General features: G+C 35.1%; 2 protein-coding genes across 3 annotated transcripts in view; one reads left to right on the forward strand and one right to left on the reverse strand.

Annotated features, from left to right (window-relative positions):
- The window catches only part of RASAL2 (RAS protein activator like 2), a 387,777-nt gene that overhangs the window by 64,192 nt on the left and 296,230 nt on the right, over positions 1-27,355 (forward strand). The window lies entirely within an intron of this gene.
- LOC118894166 (RING-box protein 2) lies at positions 21,256-22,144 on the reverse strand. Its single transcript, XM_036850011.1, has one exon. It carries the CDS (start codon positions 22,107-22,109, stop codon positions 21,768-21,770), a length of 342 nt encoding a protein of 113 aa, XP_036705906.1. The 5' UTR covers positions 22,110-22,144; the 3' UTR covers positions 21,256-21,767.

The following is a 27,355-nucleotide window of genomic DNA, read 5'->3' on the forward strand; positions in this document are numbered from 1 at the left end:
AAGAGGCACATGAAAAGCTGCTCAACATCACTAATTATTAGAGAAATGCAAACCAAAACTACAATGAGGTGTCACCTCACACCAGTTAGAATGAACATCATCAGAAAATCTACAAACAACAAACGCTGGAGAGGGTGTGGAGAAAAGGGAACCCTCTTGCACTCTTGGTGGGAATGTAAATTGATACAGCCACTATGTAGAACAGTATGGAGGTTCCTTAAAAAACTAAAAATAGAATTACCATATGAGGGCTTCGCTGGCGGCGCAGTGATTAAGAATCCGCCTGCCAATGCAGGGGACATGGGTTTGAGCCCTGGTCCGGGAAGATCCCACATGCCACGGAGCAGCTAATCCTGTGTGCTACAACTGGTGAGCCTGCTCTCTAGAGCCTGTGAGCCACAACTACTGAAGCCTGCGCACCTAGAGCTGGCACTCCACAATGGGAGAGACCACTGCAGTGAGAAGCCCGCGCACCGCAACGAAGAGTGGCCCCCGCTCACTGCAACTGGGGAAAGCCCGCGCGCAGCAACGAAGACCCAATACAGCCAAAAATAAATAAATAAATAAATTTATTAAAAAAAAAAAAAGAATTACCATATGATCCAGCAATCCCACTACTGGGTATATACCCAGAGAAAACCATAATTCAAAAAGACACATGCACCCCAATGTTCATTGCAGCACTATTTACAATAGCCAGGTCATGGAAGCAACCTAAATGCCCATTGACAGACGAATGGATAAAGAAGATGTGGTACACATATACAATGGAATTATTACTCAGCCATAAAAAGGAACGAAATTGGGTCATTTGTAGAGACGTGGATGGACCTAGAGACTGTTATACAGAGTGAAGTGAGTCAGAAAGAGAAAAACAAATATATATTAACGCATATATGTGGAATATAGAAAAATGGTACAGATGAACTGGTTTACAAGGCAGAAATAGAGACACAGATGTAGAGAACAAATGTATGGACACCAAGGGGGGAAAGTGGGTGGGGGGTGATGGTGGTGGGATGAATTGGGAGATTGGGATTGACTTATATACGCTAATATGTATAAAATTGATAACTAATAAGAGCCTGCTGTATAAGAAATAAATAAAATTCAAAAAAAAGAAAGTATCTCTAGTAGTGATAGATGGTTAGCTAAGCAGTGTATGGCTGTTTTGCTGATGCCTTTTAGTGATAAGCTTAGTGATAAATAATATTGAGGCACTGAGTAGTCACTTGTAGGTTTGAGTGTGTTTTTTTGAATAAGGAGGTCGTATAAATTAAGTTTGATCCTTCGATATGTATCAGATAAATTGGAGAGGGCAGATCCTAAAGACATGGGAATCTGGACAATCTCAGTAATAGTGATAAGGGTTATGAGTTAGGGTAGTGGCTCTCTAAAAGTAAGGGAAGATGTGGTTAAGAAATTGGAAAAAAAAACCCTTTATTTTGAAATAATTTTAGATTTACATGTGTTGCAAAAATAGTACAGTGAGTTCCCAAGTGTTTTTTTCCTAGCTTCCCCTAATGTTAATATCTTATGTAACCTTAAATCAAAATGAAGAAATCAACATCGATACAATACCATTAACTAAACTACAGACTTTATTCAGATTTCACCAGTTTTTTGACTAATACCCTTTTTCTATTCCAAGGTCGAATCCAGTATATCATGTTGCATTTAATTGTCATATCTCCGTAGTCTCTCCCAATCTGTAATGCTTCTCAGGCTTTCCTTGTTTTTCATGACCTGATACTTTTGAAGAGTACTAGTTACATATCCTGTACAGTGTCTTTCAATTTGGGTTTGGCTGATGTCCTATCATGATTAGACTGGATTTATGCCTTTCTGGGAAGAATACCACACTTGTGAAGAACCCTTCTCACTGTGTCATTTCAACAGGTACATGATATTGGACTTCCCTGGCGGTCCTGTGGTTAAGACTCTGTGCTCCCAGTGCAGGGGGCATGGGTTCCATCCCTGGTCGGGGAAGATCCCGCATGCTGCGTGGTGTGGCTAAAAAAAAAAAAAAGAGATACATGATATCAACATGACTTACCACTGGTAATGTTAACTTTGATCACTTGGTAAGGTTTCTCCACTGCCAAGTTGCTATTTTTCTCTTTCCATAATCTGTTCAGTAGAAGCAAGTCACTAAGTCACTATTCAAGGGGAAGAGAATTAAGCTCCACCCCCTGGAAGGAGGCATATCAAAGAATTTGTGGACACGTGTTAAACCTACCACGTAATTAATCAGTATTTGAGGGAGATATCCTGAGGCTGTGATAATTAGTAAGGAACATTTTGAGAGAAGAGTTAGTTTTTAGTAATCGATTAATAATATGACATAAAAGAAAGGGAAAGGAACTCCCAGATTTTGAGTCTCGGTGACTGATATATTGTTGAAAGAAATAGTCATTCACTTTGGTTCTGTCATTGATTCAGTCTTTTTTACACTAAAATCTAGTTCTAGAAAGTATAAACAGGGTTTAGACAGATAATCTAGATATAGTACCAGGAAACAGGACCTTGATTCTATATTCTTCTCCGGGCCCAGAGGGCATTAGCATATTTCAGGATATAGATGCCATTCTGATGTAAATGACTCGGTTCTGAGTCATCTTCGTCTGGTTGCATGCTTTGTCTTCTAACAAAATTTCTTGATTATAATTTATGCATTTTTTTCCCTGATAAACTTGCCCTTTATTTTTAAAATTTAAGACATTTTTAGGAAGTTTTTCCCTGTCTTGAAGAACATAGCTCAGTACATAATAACCCAGGAAAAAAAAAAAAAAGATTAGAAATGTGGTGACATCCTATTGTTATAATTTACATGTTACCTTTAAAAAAATCTGTTAATGTCTTCCAGGAGATTTTTTTAGTCAGTTCTAAAGCAGCCTCCTACATCTTTTATATAGCACAGGAGACAGATTTTACTGGATCACCGTCATCTTGCCAGCCTAATTTTTTTTACTTTTACACAGAATATGTTGGACTTCCTCTGTCAGTTCTACTTAAAGCCCCCGTGAATGACTGGTTACGACTGATGACTATCTTTCAGCAGACTGTGGTGTATGCTACAGGGCTTTGTTGAGAATATTGTACCTCTGTTCTATGCAGGGAACAATTTAGTTAGGTGCTATTACATCTGTATCTAAGTTGTTACAGAGATCTTAGAACCAAGATCCCTTCTCCTTCCTGGTAATTAGTAATCTGCCAATTGAATTCATAGTTTCCAGAAACCTGTTGTAAAATCGTGCTTCATTGTTCCCCCACCCCCCCCCATAAACCTTATATTTCTTGCCTTGTTTAATGATTACTAGGTATTTTATTGCAAAGAGTATTTTAAGAAGTTCTGTTTAGGTAATATTTACTTCACAGCTGGGAGCTCGTAATTACTCCTTATAATAGAAACTTGCAGTCCCCAAATTTCTAACTGGAGGTTTAAAAATGATTTCATTTGAGGCATATTAAACACTGGAATTGAGCCACCAAATTATTCACTATTTGATGTTGAAAGCACATACATAAATGAGAAGAAATGAAGCTATTTATTTAGAAATGATAGTGATATAAATTATTGTTTGTTTTGAGAATTTTCTCTCATTTACCTGACTTTAATTTTAATTTTGTGCATTATAAAAATCATTCATCTCTAAGTAAGCATTGTGTGATTTCTGCCCTCTTCCCCATCTTATTATATCAAGTAGTTCTAGGATGAATATGAGTTATGTGTTTATTTAGTGGATTCCTTGTAAACAGTAGATTTAGAATATGATATGAATATGGAACTTTGGTGGTTATAACAGTAAATTGTGGATGGGATTAGGGGATATGTATTTTTTTTTTGTCAGAATGTCAGCTGTGCTCAGATGCATACTTTTTTATTTGAAAGAAATTAGAGTGGCTAAATTATTAGTGTTAGCTAAAGTACTAGACTTTTTTAGAGCCATTTAGCAATTCTATTTAGAAGAGTAAGTGATGGAGTTTTGGATGATTGGCATTTAACAGGTCTTGTATTAGACTTTCCAGTAAATGCTAGTCTTAAAAACACAGTGAAAAATGTCAGTGTTAGAAACCTGATTCAGTGAATGTGTATAGATAGATGATACTAATTAACATAAAATAAAATAAACAATGTTAGGACAGGTTGGAAAATGTGATTATGTATAAGACCCTTGGCAGAGTCATTTTGTGAATGCCTAGAATGGCATTTCATCTATAAATCCACAATTCTATTTAACCTAAATACCTACTCCTGAGTATCATCTCTTCTTATAATACCTGACATTATGGGTAGCCTTCTTTGTGTATGTAAAATGATAGTACATATTTGGTGGGCCTTGACTGTCATAAAAATCCTATTTCTGAACATTATATAGACTTCCTGAATTCCTTTCTGCATCCCCATCATCCATATTCTGTTTCCTGAATCTTGATGATTTTGAACTATTGCATTGTGACACTTCTTGCCCCAGATCATTCACAATGTTTTTTAGCTTAGTGTGACTGGGCTGGCAATAGTTTAAATATTTTCACTGTGTCCTGACTTGTAGAGGGAGCCTCCCAGAAATTTTACATTGCCAGGTGCTTCCCTGGATCACCGCACAGCCAGAGCCTAGAATTTGTTTACAGTGGTGCCCATCTGCTCAGGGTTCCCCCATGTCCTGCCATTCACTTTCTGTCATCCCTCTGCCATTTTACCACCCAGTTTTTATTCTTGTGGCGATTGGTGCTTGGTCAGTGGAAGGGCTATAGGCCTGTAGGAAGGAGAAATACCTGGTTCTAATTCCCAAGGCCAGAGATTATTGAGGTGCCTCTGAGGGTTATCTGCTGCTCCCTGGGTAGCTGGTTCAGGTGACAGGCTCTCAAAGCCTTAATTAGGGATACGATTATATCTTTTAGTACCCTGAGAACATTACCACCATTACAGCATATATATCTATTTTTAGACTTGTACACATTCAGCCTTCAAGCGCATCTTTGTAAATGTTAAATATAAAAGTAAGGGACAACCAGTATTAAGTGATGCTTTACTAAAGAGTTTATTATTGCTACAAAGTTTGTATATAAGATTCAAAAGTTAAAGGAGTTATTTAAAAAGTCAGTCAATGTTTTATTTTATTTAGTTCAGTGTTAACTGGTTTCAGCCCTACACATCTCATATGAAAACCACTAATTTTTCAAAAAATACTTTTTTATTCGGATTGCTTTTCATCTTTTGCTGATTTCTAAATGGTAATTTTCTTTTTTACATGTATCTAGAAAATTAGTGGCCAGTGGATGTATTTTGTTTGGCTGCTTTCTTATGCTTGCACAATATATATCAAGAGGCCAGGTTGGGTTAGGCAGGTGTATGCTTGGTTGCAAAGCCACCTTATTCTCTATTTGTTTAACTCACTGCATACATTTTATTTTAATTGCAAGTCTCCTGTTGACATTTGAGTTTGCAGCCCTGCTTTAGAACAACAAACATCATAGTATAGTGAAGGGATAGGTTTTGGAATTAGACCAACTTGGATTCAAAACCCCACTCTGCCTCATATGTTGTGTGTCCTTGGACAAAGTAGTTGACAAAATCTTATTTACCTCATTTGTAAAATGGGGAAAATAATATTCTTTTTAAGGATTAAATTTAAGAGACAATTTATATGTAGCATCTGGCATATGGTAGGTACACCATAAATGGTAGTGATTCTTATTGTAGACAGAAGAACCACTAGTATCATGGTAGCTTTCTCAGAATATTAGTAGTACCTATTACTTTGATCCTACATGCTTTCTTACCTTATAATTCAAATCCCCAAGTTCTTTGTGGAAATATTTAAATGGATTTCTCCCTTAGAATTTACTTGATGTTTCTCTTAATAGGTATCCATTTCATCCCAATACTTCTGAGGTCATAGAACATGGGACAACATGCAAGTGTTAAAAAGTATTGTAATAAAAATGTTTCTTGATGACGTCTAGATTCTAAGGCATAAATTTAGATTACTGGATAGTACTTACTTTGTGAACTCTATATTGCCAAAATATAGGCTTAAAAAAGTATTAATCATACTGGAAGCAGGTAAAAATGTAACCTGAAGTTTGGAATATAAATAGAATAAATAATAGAAGACTTAATTTAGAAATTATTCTTGGAAAATAAAATACAGTTTTAAAAGAGTGAAAGTTTAAGCCTGTACTTGGCGTTTCCAACTAAATTGTGCAAGTTAGTATTACACTGGATATGTTGGGTTTTTATTTTAGAATTCTTTATCCTTCATATTTTTGTCTTCTTAATTTAGCATGCACATCATTGCCACAAGAAACATTGCTCATGAGATATGACCCCATAGCATCCATATTGATGATGTCTCTCTGACTCTCATGTGTATATATATCCTCTAACTAGGCCAGTCACATAATACAAGAGGGTAGACCTGGCATATCTTATTTCAAAGTAGTGCCAAGGCTTTGTCTTGGCTAACCGGACAGTCTGCTTAACAGCCTAGTAGTTTTCAGATGCCCTAGAAAATAAAATTAAACAAAACAAAGCGATGCAGGGAAAGTGTTTCAAGACAAACTGATTTATACATCCACCTGTTCTTTTCTAAGATGCTTTCACTTACTAGACAATTATTGAAAAATAAGAAAAAATTTTTTTCTCTTCTGCATGTATTCCATAAAATACCACTTTGGATGAGTGTGGCCAAAGCAAAAATCACAATGATCAGAACTTTAAAATTTCCAGTTATTTCTGGGAAAGTTTTCTGTAGTTTTGAAAACTACAGTAGAACTTGTCCAGAGGAAAAAAATAACTTCATAAAAATAATAAAGTAATAAAATTATTACTTTATAAGATTGTCAAGAGAATAGATTTTCTTTTAATAACTAAACTCATGAATGAGATCAGGGTCAAGGTTGGTAATGAAGGGATCCCATTTATGTTAAATTTATTGAGGAAATATTTACTAAGCCTGTCTAATGAAGAAAAGGTCAATCAAACAGGGAACAGCCTGACTTATGGAACATTTTGAAAGAAGATAGCTTGATTGCTCCCAATAATGTGCAGGATTAGCCCACACTAGAGAAGGAAGAGGGAGTAGTAACCAGGCTTCTTTTGTAAGAGAGAGAACTTAAACTGGGTGAGACTTGTATTAAGCGTGTTCATCACTCAGAATCAGTTGTCAAAGGGATTTGATGCTGTTGACTGTGGTGTTCTCTGGGACATAATAAACTCCACATTCTCTCTGATTGCTTCTCTGGCCTCTTTTTCCTCTCTGCTCCATGTAGGTGAGCGTTCTCCCAAGTGTCTGTCCTGCTGTTTTTCTTTCTCTTTTTACTCACAAAGATCTCAAACACATGTTTTTCTTTTTTTTCTCCCCTCAAATAATTAAAAAATTGAGATATAATTTACATACCATGAAAGTTACTCTTTAAAAACGTATAGTTAGGTGGTTTTTAGTATATTGCTCAATAACTTGTGCAACCATCACTGCTGTCTAATTCCAGAATATTCATCACCCCAAAGAGAAACCCTCTATGCGTTAATAGTCACTGACCATTTTCCCCTCCTCTAGTCCTTGGCAACCGCTAATTTTCTTTCTGTCATTATGGAATTGCCTATTCTGTACATTTCATTTATGTGGAATCATATAATGTGGCCTTTTGTGACTGGCTTATTTTACCTAGCATAATGTTTTCAAGGTTCATTCATGTTACAGCATGTATCAGTACTTCATTCCACTTTATGACTGTATAATATTCCAATGTGTGAATATACCACATTCATCAGTTGATGGACATGTGGGTTGTTTTCACTCTTTGACTACTATGAATAATGCTGATATGAACATTTGTGAACAAGCTTGTTGATGGGTTTTCAGTTTTCTTAGGTATATGCCTAGGAGTGAAATTTCTGGGTCATATTGTAACTTTGTGCCTAACTTATTGAGGAAATGCAGAAATGTACCATTTTATATTCCCACCAGTGATGAAAGAAAATTCCAGTTTTTTCACATCCTTATCAACACTTGTTACTGTCCATCTTTTTCACTATACCCACCCTAGTGGGTGTGAAGTGGCATCTTTTTGTGGTTTTGGTTTGTGTTTCCTTAGTCATTGATGATGCTGAGTGTCTTTCCATGTGCTTATGGGACATTGTGTATCTTCTTTGGAGAAATGTCTATTCAAATCCTTTGCCTGTTTTTTAAATTGATGGTTGATTTGTAAGAATTTTGGATACCAGACCCTATCAGATATATGATTTGAAAATATTTTCTCCCATTCTGCAGGTCGTTTTTACACTTTCTTGATGATGTCTTTTGAAGTATGAAAGTTTTAAATTTCAATGAAGTCCTGTTTCTTTTTCTCTCTTTCTTTTTTTTTTTTTTTTTTTTGTGCTTTTGGTGTCGTATCAAAGAAACCATTGCCTACTCCAGTGTCACACAGAATTATGCATATGTTTCCTTCTAAAAGTTTTATAGTTTTAGCTTCAAAAGATATCAGGAAAGTGAAGAGACAACCTGCAGAATGGGAGAAAATATTTTAAAATCATATATTGATATAAGTATACTGATAATGAACTAATGTCCAGAATATACATAGATCAATGTTGAGTCAATTTTTGTGTATGATATGAGGTATGAGGTCCAATTTCTTATTTTTACTTGTGGGTAGCCTGTCATTCCAGCACCATTTTTGAAAAGACTGTTCTTTCCACATTAAGTTGTCTTGGCACCCATGTCAAAATCAATTGTTCTTAAATATATGGGTTTTTTCTGTTTCCTTGATCTATTTGTCTATCCTGTGTCTGTACCACACAGTCTTAATTGCTAGCTTTGTAGTTAGTTTTGAAATTGAGAAGTGTGTGTATTCTAATTTGTTCTTTTTCTAGATGTTAAGTTCTAATTCTGACAGCTAAATTGTTTTAGCTGTTTTGGGGTTCCTTGCAATTCCATGAGTTTTAGAATAAGCTTATGAATTTCTGCCAAAATATAATCAGCTGGAATGTTTATTGGGATTTTGTTTAATCTGTAGATTAACTTGGGTGGGGGACTATTGCCATGGTAATGATATCCAGTCCATGAACATGGGATATCTTTCCACTTATTTAGGTCATCTTTAATTTCTTATACTGGTGTTTTATAGTTTTCAATATACAGGGCTCTCACTTCTTTTGATAAATTTATTCCTAAGTATTTTATTCTTTTTCATGCTATTTTGTTAAAAAAAGAGAAAATGATAAAGCATATGTGATAAAATAAGAACATTTGGAGAATCTGGGTGAAGAGTATATGAGAATTCTTTGTACAATTCTTTCAACTTTTCTGTGAGTCTGAAATTACTTCAAATAAAAAGTTTAAAAAACATTACATAAAAGGAAGATAAGGCAACTGGTGGATACAGGAATTAGCTCTTAGATTTGCCAATTATTTATTATTTGCCAATACTGGGTGGGGTAGGCAAAAATAGAGTGCATTTCTGAGTTCAGGACGCCAATTATAACATCTTCTGTTTTGGCAATCATTATTGTGCCAGTAATCAGATAGATTAGTGTCATTTCTAATTCTAATTATTTAAAAAGTTGGTTCTTTCCAAATGGAACAGACTCCAAATCTTCATGGGAAACATTTAATTTTTAAGCATCTAAGCAAGAATTACAATGATAAATAGCATTGTGGTCTGTATATATGTGTATGTGTGTGGTGTTTAAACCATATTTCTCCTTCCTTGTTCTAAGTGCTTTCCTGAAAATAAGCTATCATTAAATTTGTTGATGTCGTTTTCCTCTAGGAATGCAGGATTTTTGTCTTCTTTAAAGGAGACAAAAATATGTATGGCTGATTATTGACCATGGTGTTAAAAGCTTGATCTTGGGCAGTCCTGTGCTTGATAAATTACTTATTTTAGTGGAGTGATATATTGTCATTTTTACTTATTTTTCTCATTTCATGAGACCAAAGTTTTAAGTTTTTTCAGAAGACATGCTTTTGTTCTTCAAACATTTCATATATGTATGTGTGCGTGCATGTGCATGTGTGTGTGTATAAAATTATTTAGAAACAGTGAACATGGTGCTTCAGTTTTTAATCAAATCAGCCTTAGGTCCAGAAGTATGTAGTTACAGTGAACATGGTGATTGAGTTTTTCATCAAATCATCCTTAGGGCTAAAACTATGTTTTATTCATTTTTATGTTCCTAGTAATTGATATTCAATGAATATTTGATTTTTAGAACTGAAAGGAACCTTTAAACTAGACCTCCCGCCTAACATTAACCTAGTATTTGCCTGTTGCTCTTTAAAGGCTTTAGTTGTAAATGAGTGAGATGGTAGAATTGCATTCACGATCTTTCCCCTTCTTTATGCCCATGCACACACATGCATACTCATACACAGTTCTAGAAACAGAGAAGATGGGAAGATTTTTTTTTAAATGGGTTGTGTGCTGTGATCAATCTCAGTGTTGCAAAGTGTGAAAATAATAGCTGTGTGACAATACCAGTGTGGTCACTTAAGGGATTTTTCAATTAAATGCACTTAAAAAAAATCAAAGCATGTTATCGACAATTTTAAGGGGAAAGTTTTTAATGAAATGACAGACATACTTACGGAACTAAAATCAGTAGGTACCTTATATGAATAAGACATGGCTAAAAGTTCTATATAGTTTTAAAACAGAGAGGTAGATATTTCATTATTAGTATGTTTATTCAAAAAGGAAGCAAAAATAAGAAAAAAATCAGTGAATGCTGGTCACTTTTTAGTTTAAAATTTTAGTCATTTATATGGATTTTTTACAGTTTTATTACAGTTCTTTCTAGCTTCTGTTCTGAGGAATGCATTTCCAGTTGTTACTCAAAACAATCAAACAAAAAACTTCCCTAATTGATACATCCAACAAGATTTTTTTTTCCTTCCACCAACATCTGGCAAGATATTTTCCATCTTTAGTGGGTTTTTTAAGGCTTTTAGTAGTATGCACACTAAGAATGTGCATATGCTACTAGTTATTAGTATTTTATGCTATTTAAACACAATGACAGAATGACAGTGGACTTTAGCCCAGAAGACTTGAAGTTTAAATTAGAGAGGCAGATAAAGAAACAACAGAATGAGAGAATGAAGATTTATAGTTTCCAGTTAACTGTTGTGAAACATAGTCATGTAAATGATTTTACTTTGCCTTTTTTTTTGTCTTATTGTTGATATCTGTACCATACAAGAGAGAAATAATTTCCAGTTTAAAAGATGAGCTTGTTTTTCAGATAATCAAAATAATAGATTTTCAGTTGCTTGAGAGTACTATTTTGAAATCAGCAGTTTGCATAATTCAGTTCTTTTTAAATTAGTTGTATGAGAAAAAAAAGATATAAAAACAGACAGCTGCTTTTAAAGGGGAAAACAAGTTTTTAACTACATCTAAGAGCATTTTTAAAAATATCAGTTCATCTTGGATTTAGAGTGTGTTTTCAATGTTAACTAAACAACCAGATTTTCCTGTCAACTTTGGAAACTGCTGAGGGTTAGCTTGATTCATGGCACAAGCAGATGGCATATTGCTTCTGGCAGAATGGGCAGAAAATTCCTCAAGCACCCACCTGCGTATGTTCTAGTATTCATAATATCCTGTGCACTTTTAAACTTAAATACTCTCTACAGTTTTAACACATTGATTGAAGTTGAAATCAGAGATAGCACACAAATAGCTAAGATTTAGTCTTATTTCAGATCCTGTGACAAACTAAAAAGTGAAAATCGTAGACCAGAAAGTTGACTGTCTTATTACTGGCAAAATACTGCATATTTATTATATGTAGATGTAGATGTATCCTCCAAGGAGAAAATTGATCAGAAATCTTATTACTAGAAATCTTTTTTTCTTTTCACACCTTTAGCTTAATTTCCAGAGGTAATTCCTTTAGAGTGCTTTATAAAGGACTGATTTGTAAGCAGAAGTTTTCACTGGTAATCTGTGAGAGAGCACTTCTGTTCTGAGTATGATATTTTCTACTCCCACTTTCCTGTCTCATTTTAAAATTTGGGATTGTGGTATGTTCTGCCTTTAATGTGGCCTGAAGGTCTTAGCAATAGCACTGCTAGCTTTGGAAGCTAGTGGAAATGCACACTGGGCTCTGTATTTCTGAGATTTTTGCCTACAAGCTTATGTTCAACCTCACAGCAGTCAGTGGGGCTGTCTGTACCATCACGTGAGCAGTGGGTAGTGGGTCACACAGAATGAACTCTTCTATAGTCATGCTTATGTCAAGTGTTATACAGCTCATATATGGAAACCAAAGTCTTTTAATATTTTTTTGAGCATGTATGGTAATGTTGAAGTTAATTGTGGCTCTATAAATTTATTCTTTTAACTACCAAACTAATTTTCATTTAAATTTAATATTTCCAAGACAATGAGGAAAGATCAATGAAATTATCCTTAGTTTTCATCATGTATTAGGGCAGTAATACAGCAATAGAAGCTGTAATCTTTAAAATTATTTTTAGCATTGGTATATGCAACTGCATATACCAGTTGTCCACCTGCCCTTTAAAATGTAACATTTGTCAATTTTTTGACATTTTTATGATTACCTTTTATTTTTTTAAGCCAGTGTGTACTCAAAGAAAACAGCCTAATGTCTATTTATATTTGAATATCTCCAAGTCTTACTTAACTGTAATGGTTACTTTTTTCCCCTCTCTGATTGACAAGTTGTATTCACAATTTAGAAAAACCCAAAGGGATCTTTGGTGACAGTTCTTATTAGAAGATTTTATTTTGGTGAAGTGTTCATTTATTTTTGTATGTCTTTCAGATAAGGCTTTTCAGTAGGTTCATTCTTGGATGAGTTTTTTTTTTTTTTTTTAATTTATTTATTTTTATTTTTTGTCTGTGTTGGGTCTTCGTTTCTGTGTGAGGGCTTTCTCTAGTTGCGGCAAGCGGGGGCCACTCTTCATCGCGGTGCGCGGGCCTCTCACTGTCGCGGCCTCTCCCGTTGCGGAGCACAGGCTCCAGACGCGCAGGCTCAGTAATTGTGGCTCACGGGGCCAGTTGCTCCGCGGCCTGTGGGATCCTCCCAGACCAGGGCTCGAACCCGTGTCCCCTGCATTAGCAGGCAGATTCTCAACCACTGCGCCACCAGGGAAGCCCCGGATGAATTCATTTTTGAAAGGTGTTCTTTTTAATCACTGCAGTTGACACTAATTGCCTTCCTTTTTGGGTGTTTAATGAGGATGCTAACTTTTGAGTAGATCCAAGAGATGGTCTTTATCTTTTACCCGTAGAGGAGGTATAAGGCAAGAGATATGCAGAAGTCTTATTGGTCTTGCTTATGACACAATTATTAATTAAAGATTCCTCTCCACAATTCTCAAATTTGTGGAGAATTTTTTTTTCTTACCATTTCTTTTTCTTACCATTCTATTTATGATTGAATTTGCCTTTTAGGGTTTGCAACCATATGTTGAGTTCCAAATGTAGAGAACAGTTTGAAGTTTTACCTTTAAAATGAAGGCTATATTATTTAATTATGGGACAGCACAGTTTTAAAATGGGGATGGAGTTAGGCGGGTGGGCCTTTCCAAAAAGCAACTTGTAAGAATTACTAGGGTGTTTATGCTTGCCAGAGTGCTGCCTTCTTAACATTCCACTTTTATATTTCAAAGAAATACATGTCATGGAAGAATGGAAGTTTTAAAATAGATTAGCAGTTTGGCTAAGTGATTATGAATACATTTATTTTCACTCTTAAAATACTTAGTGTGTGACTTTGTCCTTCCCCATCCTCCTCACCCTGATTTATTTTAGATTTGTCTTGTTTGGTTTAAACTTTTCCTCATTTCTGAATATATAGGTTGAAAATAGGCAATACTTTCTATTACTTGGTTGCTAAGAAGGATTCCAAGACATTTGAAAGTGGATTTTTGACTTGCATTTTATAGGGAATAGAATGTTGACCAGAGAATTAAACATTTATGGAATAGATTAAAGGATTTCCTCTCTATTTTAACATAGAAATAGATACAGTAAATTGTATTAGGAACTAGCTAAATTGAGATACAGAAATTCTGTGGTCTTTCCCCAGAAGAAGTATGTTAAGACATAGTATACACATGTTTTGGTAGGAGCATAAAAGAGGAAGCTGCTAAGTTAAATCTAACAGCTACTATTGTGGGAAGAGTTAAGTCATAGTTAATTCCTCCATTGCAATAAAATATATAATCAGAAAAGGGAATTTCTAATTAGAAACATGCTTCTTAGGAGGATTAAAATATTTTTAATATTCATTCACATGTGCAACTATTTAAAATTTTCTCTCCTGTTTTACAGCATACTTTTCAAGAGGAGTTCTTTGGTGGTTCTTTTTTTTAGGGTTGGCCCTTCTGTGTTCACTTTTTAAGCTGATTCAGTTTGCCCTGTCCTCTGAAAGACATGCTATTTACTTGTATTTCATGCATTTTTCACAGATCTTATTTATTCAGGAATTCTGCTCTATCTTTAGCCTTTTTTCAGATCTTCAGGTTTCAAATGTTAATCATTCATGCATCAGCATCTGTTTACAATTAAGCACACACACACATATACACACACACACTTATGCATGCATGCCCATATGCACATACATAGCAGCCTGGGTGTTTTTCTGTTTAAAATGATCAGTTCTTTTTTAAGTTTTGTTGCTTTGAATTGTTCATCATTCCATTTCTTCCTTCATCATTTCTCATTGATTTTTAATGACATTTTATCTCAGCCAGTTTGAATGGGAGCAGTAAATTCATTTTGGCTAAGTTTCTTGGCATATGCTCTTGTTCAACATAAATTTGCTTGTCTTTATGTCTTTAATAAGTTAATAATTAATATTTACTTAATCAGCGGTCAGTAAATTCATACACAACTGTACACCAATTGTTCCTGAGAGTATGGAGCATTTTTATCCACATACTACATCTCTAGGCCATCCAAAAGCAATTTCTAATCCTGAAGATATGAGTTGAAAAGATAAGGAACAAAACATAAGCCTTTTAAAGTAACCTGATCTATCAGCATATTGTTCCTCCTCATTCTTACCCTCACATTGGTCCTGGTTTTGTTTTGAGAAGCATCAATACCATGGAGCTCAGGCAGTTTAACCAGTAACTGGATTCTGTCCACAGGGTAGAGGCTAAGGAAACATTAATAAAACCTGCAAACTTTAATATTATGTGAGCAGCTTCCTCTACAGAAGAATGAAAATAATAATTGAAACTTGAGTAACTTGCCTAAAATATTGGTCTGGGAAATTCAGTCTTGAAGTCTGAGCAGTTAGTGGTTCTGAGGGAAGCAAGGACTCTTTGAAAATGGGGTAGATTGTACTTTGTCCTTTCAAATGATATTGTACCCATGGAATTGGAGTGAACTGGTTCTACTGTTCTGTGGAGCTTTTGATACTTTTATAATTGGTAAATCAGATCCTCATAGAAAGAGTAGATTGTGAACAGTTTCTGTGGCAAAAATTCTTTACCCAGTACTTAATATAAGCTATTTTAATCAAAATTTAAGCTATTTTAATCAGATGGCTTATTTGGAGATATTTTATGAAGTTTTGGCCTGGGGGGAGATGTGAGACTGAAGTGCTAGGAGCGGGAACCCCCCCCCCCAAGTATTAATTGCTTTCTTTTTTCACAATCTTTTATGGGAGTAACCCTGTCCATAAATTTACCCTCTTACTTGGTTGTATCATTCAAGGCTTTTAAAAAAGATTCATTATGCCTAAGATTTTTTTAATCATTGAGAAGTTTATCGGTGTATAAATTTTATCCATTCCTGGAGAGCCTTTTTCATCTTCTGTTTCATGGCCTTACCAACCTGAGCAAGATTCTTTTTCTTTTTCTTTTTCCCGTCTTTCCATTCTTCTCTTCCTTACGTTCATTCATGACAGCCCTTTTCCACATTTGAACCTGGTCAAGGCCTGACTAAATTTGGAACTATTATTGACCGTGCCCTGTTTGGAGAAGTTGTCAAAGAAAAATTGATACATGAAAGAGATGTATTTTTAATGAATTTGCAAGTCCTTTTAATCTTTTTTTTTTTTTCCCCTCATCCAATTTCACAAAATCAAGTATACCTACAAATTGGCCCAGGTAATAGTGTGTCAAGGGTTCAGGTGAGAGGAAGGACTACTTCTAACTATGGCCTGCGTAACTTGTGGAAATGGTGGTAGTCTAAGAGATGCTGACTATAAACCCATCCTCTAGCATAATGAGATGGATAAAAATACCCACAAATTAATCCTATAAACTATCATTTAACAATATTCAGTTTATAAAGAAGCTTGACAGTTTTCCCTTTTAAATGTAATATTGTCATCCCTAGATCAATGATTCTCAACTCTGTCACACTCACTGTCTACTTGTTATAGCAAATATTTTGTGATATTCTCTTTATCCTATCCTGTACCCTCCTGGTAGTCTTTTTAGAATATCTGTATCTCTTATCTATCTGTATCTTTCTATGTCTTTACTATTTGGGAATTGGTGTCAGGATTCTCTCTTCTAATATTTATCATATTTCCTTTTTTATTTGCCATCCAAGATTAATGTTTACCTGATAATAGTTTCTACTGTATTAATTTGGAAAATTCTAAAAGCATTTAGCAATTTTTGCTGAGACAAAATGTGTCTTCTCTAACATATAATCTGAATGATGCCATAAAATATCTTTCAAGTGAGTATATCATTGGGGGAAGAAGAGTTAATGGGGGCTTCTCTTATCAGAGTGGCACCTAAGTTATGTATTCCATAGGTTAGATGAAGTTAAACTGTTTCTAGGCCAAATTCCCTAAATGATTAGGTTGTGTTGGAGATGAGTTATAATTAGGTCAGACAAGAAGGCCTGAACAGATAATAAATGAGAGGCTAATTAGTTTCCTGCCTCTGCTTCTGGATTTAAGCAGCCTAAAGAGTTCATGCATGAACCCTTTGACTTTGGCATTTACTTTCCAAGGACAATTGCAGGCAGCAGCTAGTTCCTTGATGAGCTAAATTCAGCTCCTTCCTGAACTCACTTTAAAAAATAATCATCCTTGCCAGATCTCAGCTTGAGTTGCCTGTTTTCAAATCAGTAAAAATGACTGTCAAATCCTGATTGCTGTATATTGCTTACCTAGAGTCAGTCAAGAGACACTTTTAGAAAGGTTTCTACTGTTCTGTGGAGCTTTTGATACTTTTATAACTAAGATGAGATAGAATGATATGGTACTTGCCACCTTACTGAGAATAGGGAGGTTCTAGATTTTAGAGCTGATGTCACTGACTTGACTGCTGACTTTAGGAGAACAACATTTTCTTAATTGTTGTTTCAGTTTTCTCAGTAATAAAATGCAAAGAGTGATCTTAGGTCCCTTTTACTTCCATGATTCTAACACTTTTTTCCCTTTTAGTTAAGTTATAGGAATGATTAATTATTCCCACTTAATTCCATTCATTTAACTTAGAAAATTTTTATTAACTTTTTAGGGGGGGAAGTCATGTGAGTATGGAAAACATTATAACAACTACAAGGAAGTATGATGAAAGGGAAGTCCACTTCCTACCCTAGACTCTCCCAGTTTCTCAGGCCTCTCTCCCAGAGCTAACCATTAATGCCATTGTATCCACTCAGAAATATTCTATGCATGCATGAGCACATATATGTTTGAATGCATGTGTGTGCCCACTTTTCACCAAACATATTTTATATTTTACTTTATTTTTATCATATTTTATTTTGTATTTATTTATATTTATTTTAAACATTGACATTCTTTTGAAATAGATTATACATAAATAATAATGGCTATAGAGTTTTACAGTTATTTAATAACTAACTTATTTACTTAATGCAATTTATTTTGCTAGACAGTTACTACACTTTGATCCTTATTAGAAAATAATTTATGATCAGTTAGTACTTTTCTTCCATTTTAAAGATGGTGAGAAGGTATGTGATATAATTTCAAACACAATAGTAATGGTGATAGTGCTTTATATTTTATAGTTTTTTTCCATTTGGTTCACATGTTTTAAAAACTTACTGTGTCAAAACTTTCCATTTTCATATGGCACTGAAAGTGGGGTGGTATTTTCAGAGTGGAAACATTCCATGCCAAGGTTTCCAAGTCCAAGAAACCTGTCAGAACTAGTTATGTAGTTGAGGCCTCTTTGTTTTGTCTAGGCAATCAGTAATTTAGGTAGTTACAGCCTCTCAATACACTGTCCTTTTACCTATGCTCTTTTCCCCTACTGGCATTTAGTCCAGTTATATATTCAGATAAACAAAGTGTTAATGTGATTCACAAAATACATAAACATTTTAAATTCTCTCATAAATAAAATAAATCCATGCCATTTAACTAGGATGGGCAAATTCATTACATATATGCCGCTACTCTCCTGGGCTTTTGCACTCCTGGCTGATACTTCATTAATAATCCTTCACAGTTCTCTTTTCTCTGAGCTTAGACTCAGCCTCAGGATCTTTCCTTTTTTAATTTTATTTTTAAATTAAAAAATTTTTTAATTTTATATTGGAATATAGTTGATTTACAATGTTGTGTTAGTTTCAGGTGTACAGCAGAGTGATTCAATTATACATATATATATATCTACTCTTTTTCAGATTCTTTTCCATTGTAGGTCATTACAGAGTATTGAGTAGAGTTCAGGATCTTTCTTAATATATACTTTAGATAGTCAGTGTTGACTCATCAGAGGTGGTTAATCATATAACATTAAACCACATATAAAATTAAACCATGTAATATTAAACCATTGTAATTTTAAAGTTCTGTTTGGAGCATCCTATCAGTGTAGACCATTATAAGGAAAATGGATCTAAAACTTGCTATCTCTAGAATCTCCTTCCTCTGAATATTTCCTTCTTCTTTTTTTTTTTTTAAAGGAACAGTGGGTAACATGAGTAGGTGAGAGAACAGTGTCATGAATACAGGGTGTGATACTGCCTGAGAATTACTCAAAGTCTCCCTGCTATTGGAAAAAAATAAAATGCCTGAGTGATGTCTTTGGAAGCTGATATATTCAGTGGTATCAGTAGGCTCCAATATGATCTTTTTCTTAAATTTTGATAATACTGTATCCAGATCAGTGTTGTTTGGGATTCAGTAACTATACCATGATCTTGAATTACATCTACGGTTGATTAATATATCTTGAAACTTAATTTGTGTATATCATTCATTCATTCACCTGCCATGTGCCAGAGACCATGCTACATCCTGAGGTTATAATGGTGAACAGGAATAGACAAGGTCCCTGCTCTCATGGAGCCTAAAGTTTAGTCTCACAGACAATGAATGTATAAATATAAACTTGTAAGTGGTGTCAAGAAAAGGAATGTGACTTTCACTGGGAGATAAGGGAAGATTTCTCTGAGGAAGTGATATTTGAATTGGGATTTAAAGTGGAGGGAGCACTGGGAGAACATTCCAGTCTGAAGGAACAACATTGGAAAGGCCCTTTGGAATGAGGAAGGATAGTGTATTAGAAAAACTAAAGAAACCAAATAATGCTGGGTGTGAAGGGTCTTTGATGGTGTTAGATTGTTCCAGAAAGTAGGCAGGGAACAGGCCTACAATAAAAATAGCTAATTTAAATGACCACAGGACTTGATTAATTCTAAACTGTTCTGTAAATACTTTTTGTAGTTCATAATAGATAATGCCCCATACTACCATTATGTTTTAGACTAGAAAAACATTTCCAATCTTGGTGTTAATAATTTCCATGAAGTTTCAAACTAGTCATAGCTGAAACCTGAATCTCATATTGAAGAGTTTTATCTATCTGTCTTGTGATTACAGTTTTCAAATTTTGTGTTGAGTGTTACTTATTGAGTTGATTTTTGGCTTTAGGAGCATTAGCTATCATAAGACTTGTGTCAGTGATAAGAAAGGAATTTGAGAGCTTCTGAACACCAGTGCAAACATTTAGACATTAGATTACCATAAAAAAATTAACTTCAATACAAGTAATAAATCAGCACCAGAGGATATATAGGACTGAGTAGGAAATGTGAGTACTAACCACTTGAAACAAAGAATGAAAATAAAAAATTATTTAAATGATTTATTTCATTTATGTCATGTTTGCAACGTAGCGATAATCTGAATGAAGAACTGGTATTTATAAGAGCTGAAGTAAAAAACCACTCAAATCATTATTTAATGAAGGAAGAAAAACAATATCTTTCTAGACAGATTTATAAACACTTTTTACTCTGAGACACTTGGAGGCCTCCAAGTGATCTTTTTAAATGAAGCATGGTAAGTCAGTTTATTATGCAGAAACTGTAGGCAAGGGATTTTGCTCAAATTTCTGAAGCCTTCAGTAAAATGAACTGTGAAAGCCTCAAACACAAGACCCAGAAGTAGGGATTACAGTCCAAGATTATTGGTCACAATAATCCCTTCTCTTCTGCCTCCTTGTTTAGGAGAATGTCACATTTATTAAAAAAAAAAAAAATTCCACTTTTTCTAGTGGAAGCCAAAATCTTGGCCAGTGTCAGAAGAAATGGTAAACAGGTGATCCTAATGATGAACCTAAGAGTTTTTTTATATGCTTAATTACAGTTACTAAATTACCTCTATTTATGACTTCCCACTTACGGTACTTCCTCATAGTCTTGTGGCTTTCTGAATCCTTGCAAGTCACTACTCAAAAAGTCTGCATTTATATGATATGTAGTGGTGGCTGACAACTTGAACAGAGGTCATAATTAAAAGTGAACCTGGAAAATTGGAGTAGATGCAAAAAAAAAAATTGTTCTCATTAATTGAGGGGTATTGTATGGAATACTATGCTAATTTTTTCCATTTATAAATTCTGAAAGATCTAACAACCCTACTAAAATAAAGTTCAAGTGTTTTATTATACTTTTTCATATTGATTTCATGGTTTATATGGTTTTTTTTTTTTTTTTTTTTAAACAGAATAAACCGTTTATTAAAACATCGTGTGATAAAATAAACTTTTTGATCCAATGCTACAATGGTAAACATTTTCCCCTCATTAACGTTCCACCTAAAACACAGTTAAATTACAACCCAATATGACCAGAACTTGAAAATACTTCTGTCCTTTACCACTCAGTAATTGAACAGTGAGGTGAGTGCAGATCTAGGTTTTCTTGATGAGTCAGAGATAGAGGATGATAACGTAGAAGACAACTGAAATCTCATACAACCAAAGGTTAAATTTTATTTACCCTGTTCACTGGTCTAAACTTAAAATTCTCATTATATCAAATAAAGATTTCATGAATCATCCCCCTCCCTGCCAAAAATAAATATTAGGAACAGATTAAGGATAAGAGTTGGGTTTTCAACTGCACTTTATTTGTTACTATAACATTGGTTTTTTTTTTTTTAACTGATCAACCATAAGCATGCAAAAAGTTCTCTTCTGAACGGAACTGCTTCCGTAGCTCCTTGGCTATCAGTAGGTAAATTATAAACGTCGTTCAATTTATAGTTCTCTCCTTTATAGCACTTATAAGCAGTGTGTGAGACACATACCACAGAGGTAGGAAAGACCATCTTGAATAAATTATCTTCTTAACTGTAGAGAATTTCTGAAAATAAAACTGAAAAAGGCTAACCCGTGCCTGATGAGTCCCAAAAGACCGCAGATCCACCGCCTCCGATTCAAAGAATTAGTCCCCTGGAGAGTTCTAGCCTTTGTAGGGCACCTGATAACAAGATCCACCAGGGCTCCAAACAACTGCACAAAGGACACCTTCCACTGCTCTCATTTGCCGATTCTTTGGACCACCCAGTCCTGCTGGCAGAGAGGGCAGCGATTGTTCTGTTTCACCCACAGGGACATGCAGCAGTTATGGAAGGAATGATTACATTCTCCCCAGACGACAACACAATCCTCTTGTTTGTTTTCAGCTTGACATCTAAGACAGGCATCCATCACCTGGACCCTACAGATGGCGCACGTATCGCACTCCACGTCCCAGCTCCACATGGCCACCGCGTTCCACTTCTTGAGAGAGAACATTTTGTCGCCTCCCGACTTGGATCCTGCACTCCCGGAGTGAGAGGACAGGGCGCAGGGTTCCTCGCCGTCTTCCACGTCGGCCATGGCGGCGGCGCGAGGCCGGCGGCGCAGACGTTGGGTCGCGGCTATATGGTTTTTTTTAATGCTCTACTTTCAGATAGCCAGACTCTGTAATACCGTAACAATGTTGCCATCTACCACATACTAAGTGCCTTATATGTGTCTGGCATTTTGCTAGGTGTTTTATTTATATTATTTGAAATTCTTACAACAAATTTTCAGGGTTCACATTATCAGCCTGTTTGAGAAGTGTGGACACTAAGCCAGTGTTCAGTGTTGTGTTGGTGAATGTTCAACAACTGGCTCCTTGGTAAAAAAAAAAAAAAAAGCCCTGATTTGAAGCATTTGCTGATTTCTGTGGGGTAAATGCTCCCATCATGGCTGATTTCATGTTATCAGCTGACTTCAGATGAAGTCAGTGAAGGGGATTTGGGAAGAGAAGGGCACGACTGGCCCTCCAGAGGTATGAGCAGGCTCTAGGGTACCACTGACTGAGATCTTAAAAACAAAGTAACTAATTTGATAAAGGCAAAATTCACACTCATATCAGTCTAATTCTAAAGACTGTACTTTCTCTAGAATACTCCTTTTCCTTTGTGGATAAAAATTAGTAGAGTACTGCCCTTTTAACTTGAGGAAGACAAAGAATTGGAAGAGATGGGAGAGAAAAGGGGGAGGGAGGGGAGAAGGAGGAAGAAAGGAGCTTTAAGACTGAAATTTGAGAGCAACTGATTCAGACCATGTTGGAGTGGGGGAAGAGAAACATAAGTCTTAGTTAAAGTGGTAACTCAAGTTTTATCAAAATGGTAGCAACCAACTGTGATTTTTTTCACTCTCAAGAGGCTGCACAGAATATAGAAATGATAATAATGGCTACCATATCTTAAGTGGGATTGTGTTCAGACAACCCCCTTCCTGTAACTGATGATCTATTCTTACCGCTCTTATTCACACCATCTTCAACCAGTGACCACACCATTGCCCACAAAAACAGTCCAACAAAGTAGCTAATGTAGATAATAAATAACAATCTCTTATTCATATGACACAGAAAATGATCACAATTTTCTGGGGTAAAAAAGAAAGCCAAATACGCTGTCATATATTCAGCATTTGCAAAACTGCTTATTGTTATAAATAACAAGGGGAGAGAGGGTTTCAGAACACATCTAGAATGAGTGTTCATTCACTTGAATTTTACAGAGACTGATTATGAAATATGTATTAATCTCGATGCTCTATCTACAGTAAAATCCTATTACTACATGTAGTTTTGAGATATATAAGGTGACAGATTAAAAAATTTTTCTGTATGTTTATAACCAATCACTTAAAAACCATGTATTTTACTGAAATGTTCTGAGTTCTTTTAATGGTATTTAGATTCTTTCATGAAGCATATAAAGGCTGAGTTGAGCCAAGTAGCATTAACACCCAACAAGAAAGACAACACACTATTAATTTTATAAATCTTTCCTTTTCCCACTCTTGTAAAATATTTGGTATTAAAAATAGGATATGGGAAAAGAAGAAAAGAAGACACCGTTACCCTACCTTAGCCACAGATTTTATGGTTAGTTTTGCAACTAGAAGTATCTAAAATGTTTATTCAGGAAAATACTAAAATAATCCTGAATAGGGACTTTATAAAAAAGGCACATAGTATAGTAAAACACACTTTGTTTGTGTACAAATAATTGTAGCTTACAACCAAATGTACCTATTGAAGCTGGAAAGAAGAAACCACTGAAATTTAATTCTACTGGCCAGTTTTTTTTTTTTTGGAAACTTTCCTTTATTTAAAATTTGATTTTATTTATTTTTTATACAGCAGGTTCTTATTAGTTATATATTTTATATATATTAGTATATATATGTCAATCCCAATCTCCCAATTCATCACACCACCACCACCCCCCACCACTTTCCCCCCTTGGTGTCCATACCTTTGTTCTCTACATTTGTGTCTCTATTTCTGCCCTGCAAACTGGTTCATCTGTGCCATTTTTCTAGATGCCACATATATGCGTTAATATATGAAATTTGTTTTTCTTTCTGACTTGCTTCACTCTGTATGCTACTCTCTAGACCTATCCACGTCTCTACGAATGACCCGATTTCGTTCTTTTAATGGCTAAATATTCCATTGTAAATATGTACCACATCTTCCTTATCCATTCATCTGTCGATGGGCATTTAGATTGCTTCCATGACCTGGCTATTGTAAATAGTGCTGCAATGAACATTGGGGTGCACGTGTCTTTTTGAATTATGGTTTTCCCTGGGTATATGCCCAGTAGTGGGATTGCTGGGTCATATGCTAATTCTGTTTTTAGTTTTTTAAGGAAAAAATACTGTTCTCCATAGTGGCTGTATCACTTTACATTCCCACCAACAGTGCAAGAGGGTTCCTTTTTCTCCACACCCTCTCCAGCATTTGTTGTTTGTAGATTTCTTGATGATGGCCATTCTGACTGGTGTGAGGTGATACCTCATTGTAGTTTTGATTTGCATTTCTCTAACGATTAGTGATGTTGAGCAGCTTTTCATGTGCCTCTTGGCCATCTGTATGTCTTCTTTGGAGAAATGTCTATTTAGGTCTTCTGCCCATTTCTTAATTGTGTTGTTTCTTTTTTTCATATTGAGCTGCATGAGCTGTTTATATATTAGGAGATTAATCCTTTGTCCGTTGACTCGTTTGCAAATATTTTCTTGCATTCTGAGGGTTGTTTTTTTGTCTTGTTTATAGTTTGCTGTGCAAAAGCTTTTAAGTTTCATTAGGTCCCATTTATTTATTTTTGTTTTTATTTCCATTACTCTAGGAGGTGGATCAAAAAAGATCTTGCTGTGATTTATGTCAAAGAGTGTTCTTCCTATGTTTTCCTCTAAGAGTTTTATAGTGTCTGGTCTTACATTTAGGTACTTAATCCATTTTGAGTTTATTTTTGTGTGTGGAGTTAGGGAGTGTTCTAATTTCATTCTTTTACATGTAGCTGTCCAGTTTTCAGAGCACCACTTATTGAAGAGACTGTCTTTTCTCCATTATATATCCTTGCCTCCTTTGTCAGAGATTAGTTGACCATAGGTGCATGAGTTTATCTCTGGGCTTTCTATCCTGTTCCATTATTCTATATTTCTGTTTTTGTGCCAGTACCATATTGTCTTGATCACTGTAGCTTTGTAATATAGTCTGAAGTCAGGGAGTCTGATTCCTCCAGCTCCATTTTTTCCCCTCAGGACTGCTTTGCCTATTCGGGGTCTTTTGTGTCTCCACACAGATTTTAAGATTTTTTGTTCAAATTCTGTAAAACACTACCACTGCTAATTTGATAGGGATTACATTGAATCTCTAGATTGCTTTGTGTAGTATGGTCATTTTCACAATATTGATTCTTCCAATCCAAGAACAAGGTATATCTCTCCATCTGTTTGTGTCATCTTTGATTTCTTTAATCAGTGTCTTATAGTTTTCTGAGTACAGGTCTTTTACCTCCTTAGGAAGGTTTATTACTAGGTACTTTATTCTTTTTGTTGCAGTGGTGAATGGGATTCTTTCCTTAATTTCTCTTTCAGATTTTTCATTATTAGTGTATAGGAATGCAAGAGATTTCTGTGCATTAATTTTGTATCCTGCAACTTTACCAAATTCATTGATTAGCTCTAGTAGTTTTCTGGTGGCATCTTTAGGATTCTCTATGTATAGTATCATGTCATCTGCAAACAGTGACAGTTTTACTTCTTCTTTTCCAATTTGTATTCGTTTTATTTCTTTTTCTTCTCTGATTGCCGTGGCTAGGACTTCCAAAACTATGTTGAATAATAGTAACGAGAATGCACATCCTTGTCTTGTTCCTGATCTTAGAGGAAATGCTTCCATTTTTTCATCATTGAGAATGATGTTTGCTGTGGGTTTGTCGTATATGGCCTTTATTATGTTGAGGTAGGTTCCCTCTCTGCCCACTTTCTGGAGAGTTTTTATCATAATTGGGTGTTGAATTTTGTCAAAAGCTTTTTTTGCATTTATTGAGATGATCATATGGTTTTTATTCTACAGTTTGTTAATATGGTGTATCACATTGATCGATTTGCATGTGTTGAAGAATCCTTGCATCCCTGGGATAAATCCCACTTGATCATGGTGTAGGATACTTTTAATGTGTTGTTGGATTCGGTTGGCTAGTATTTTGTTGAGGATTTTTGCATCTATATTCATCAGTGATATTGGTCTGTAATTTTCTTTTTTTGTAGTATCTTTGTCTGGTATCAGGGTGATGGTGGGCTCATAGAATGAGTTTGGGAGTGTTCCTTCCTCTGCAAGTTTTTGGAAGAGTTTGAGAAGGATGGGTGTTAGCTCTCCTCTAAATGTTTGATAGATTCACCTGTGAAGCCATCTGGTCCTGGACTTTTGTTTGTTGGAAGGTTTTTAATCACAGTTTCAATTTCACTACTTGTGATTGGTCTGTTCATATTTTCTATTTCTTCCTGGTTCAGTCTTGGAAGGTTATACCTTTCTAAGAATTTGTCCATTTCTTCCAGGTTGTCCATTTTATTGGCATAGAGTTGCTTGTAGTAGTCTCTTAGGGCGCTATGTATTTTTGCGGTGTCCATTGTAACTTCTCCTTTTTGATTTCTAATTTATTGATTTGAGTCCTCTCCCTCTTTTTCTTGATGAGTCTGGCTAAAGGTTTGTCAATTTTGTTTATCTTCTCAAAGAACCAGCTTTTAGTTTTATTGATCTTTGCTATTGTTTTCTTTGTTTCTATTTTATTTATTTCTGCTCTGATCTTTATGATTTCTTTCCTTCTACTAACTTTGGGTGTTGTTCTTCTTTCTCTAGTTGCTTTAGGTGTAAGGTTAGACTGTTTATTTGAGATTTTTCTTGTTTCTTGAGGTAGGGCTGTATGGCTATAAACTTCCCTCTTAGAACTGCTTTTGCTGCATCCCATAGGTTTTGGATCGTCTTTTCTTTGTTGTCATTTGTCTCCAGGTATTTTTTTATTTCCTCTTTGATTTCTTCAGTGATCTCTTGGTTATTTAGTAATGTATTGTTTAGCCTCCATGTGTTTGTGTTTTTTATGGTTTTTTCCCTGTAATTGATTTCTAATCTCATAGTATTGTGGTTGGAAAAGATGCTTGATATGATTTTAGTTTTCTTAAATTTACTGAGGCTTGATTTGTGACCCAAGATGTGGTCTATCCTGGAGAATGTTCCGTGTACACTTGAGTAGAAAGTGTAATCTGCTGTTTTTGGAAAGAATGTCCTATAAATA

The sequence above is a fragment of the Balaenoptera musculus genome, chromosome 1, assembly GCF_009873245.2.
Source record: "Balaenoptera musculus isolate JJ_BM4_2016_0621 chromosome 1, mBalMus1.pri.v3, whole genome shotgun sequence".
Lineage (NCBI taxonomy): Eukaryota > Metazoa > Chordata > Mammalia > Artiodactyla > Balaenopteridae > Balaenoptera > Balaenoptera musculus.

Excerpts from the sequence above, each read along its gene's own strand:
- LOC118894166 (XM_036850011.1), bottom strand. The coding sequence starts at position 22,109 with ATGGCCGACGTGGAAGACGGCGAGGAACCCTGCGCCCTGTCCTCTCAC.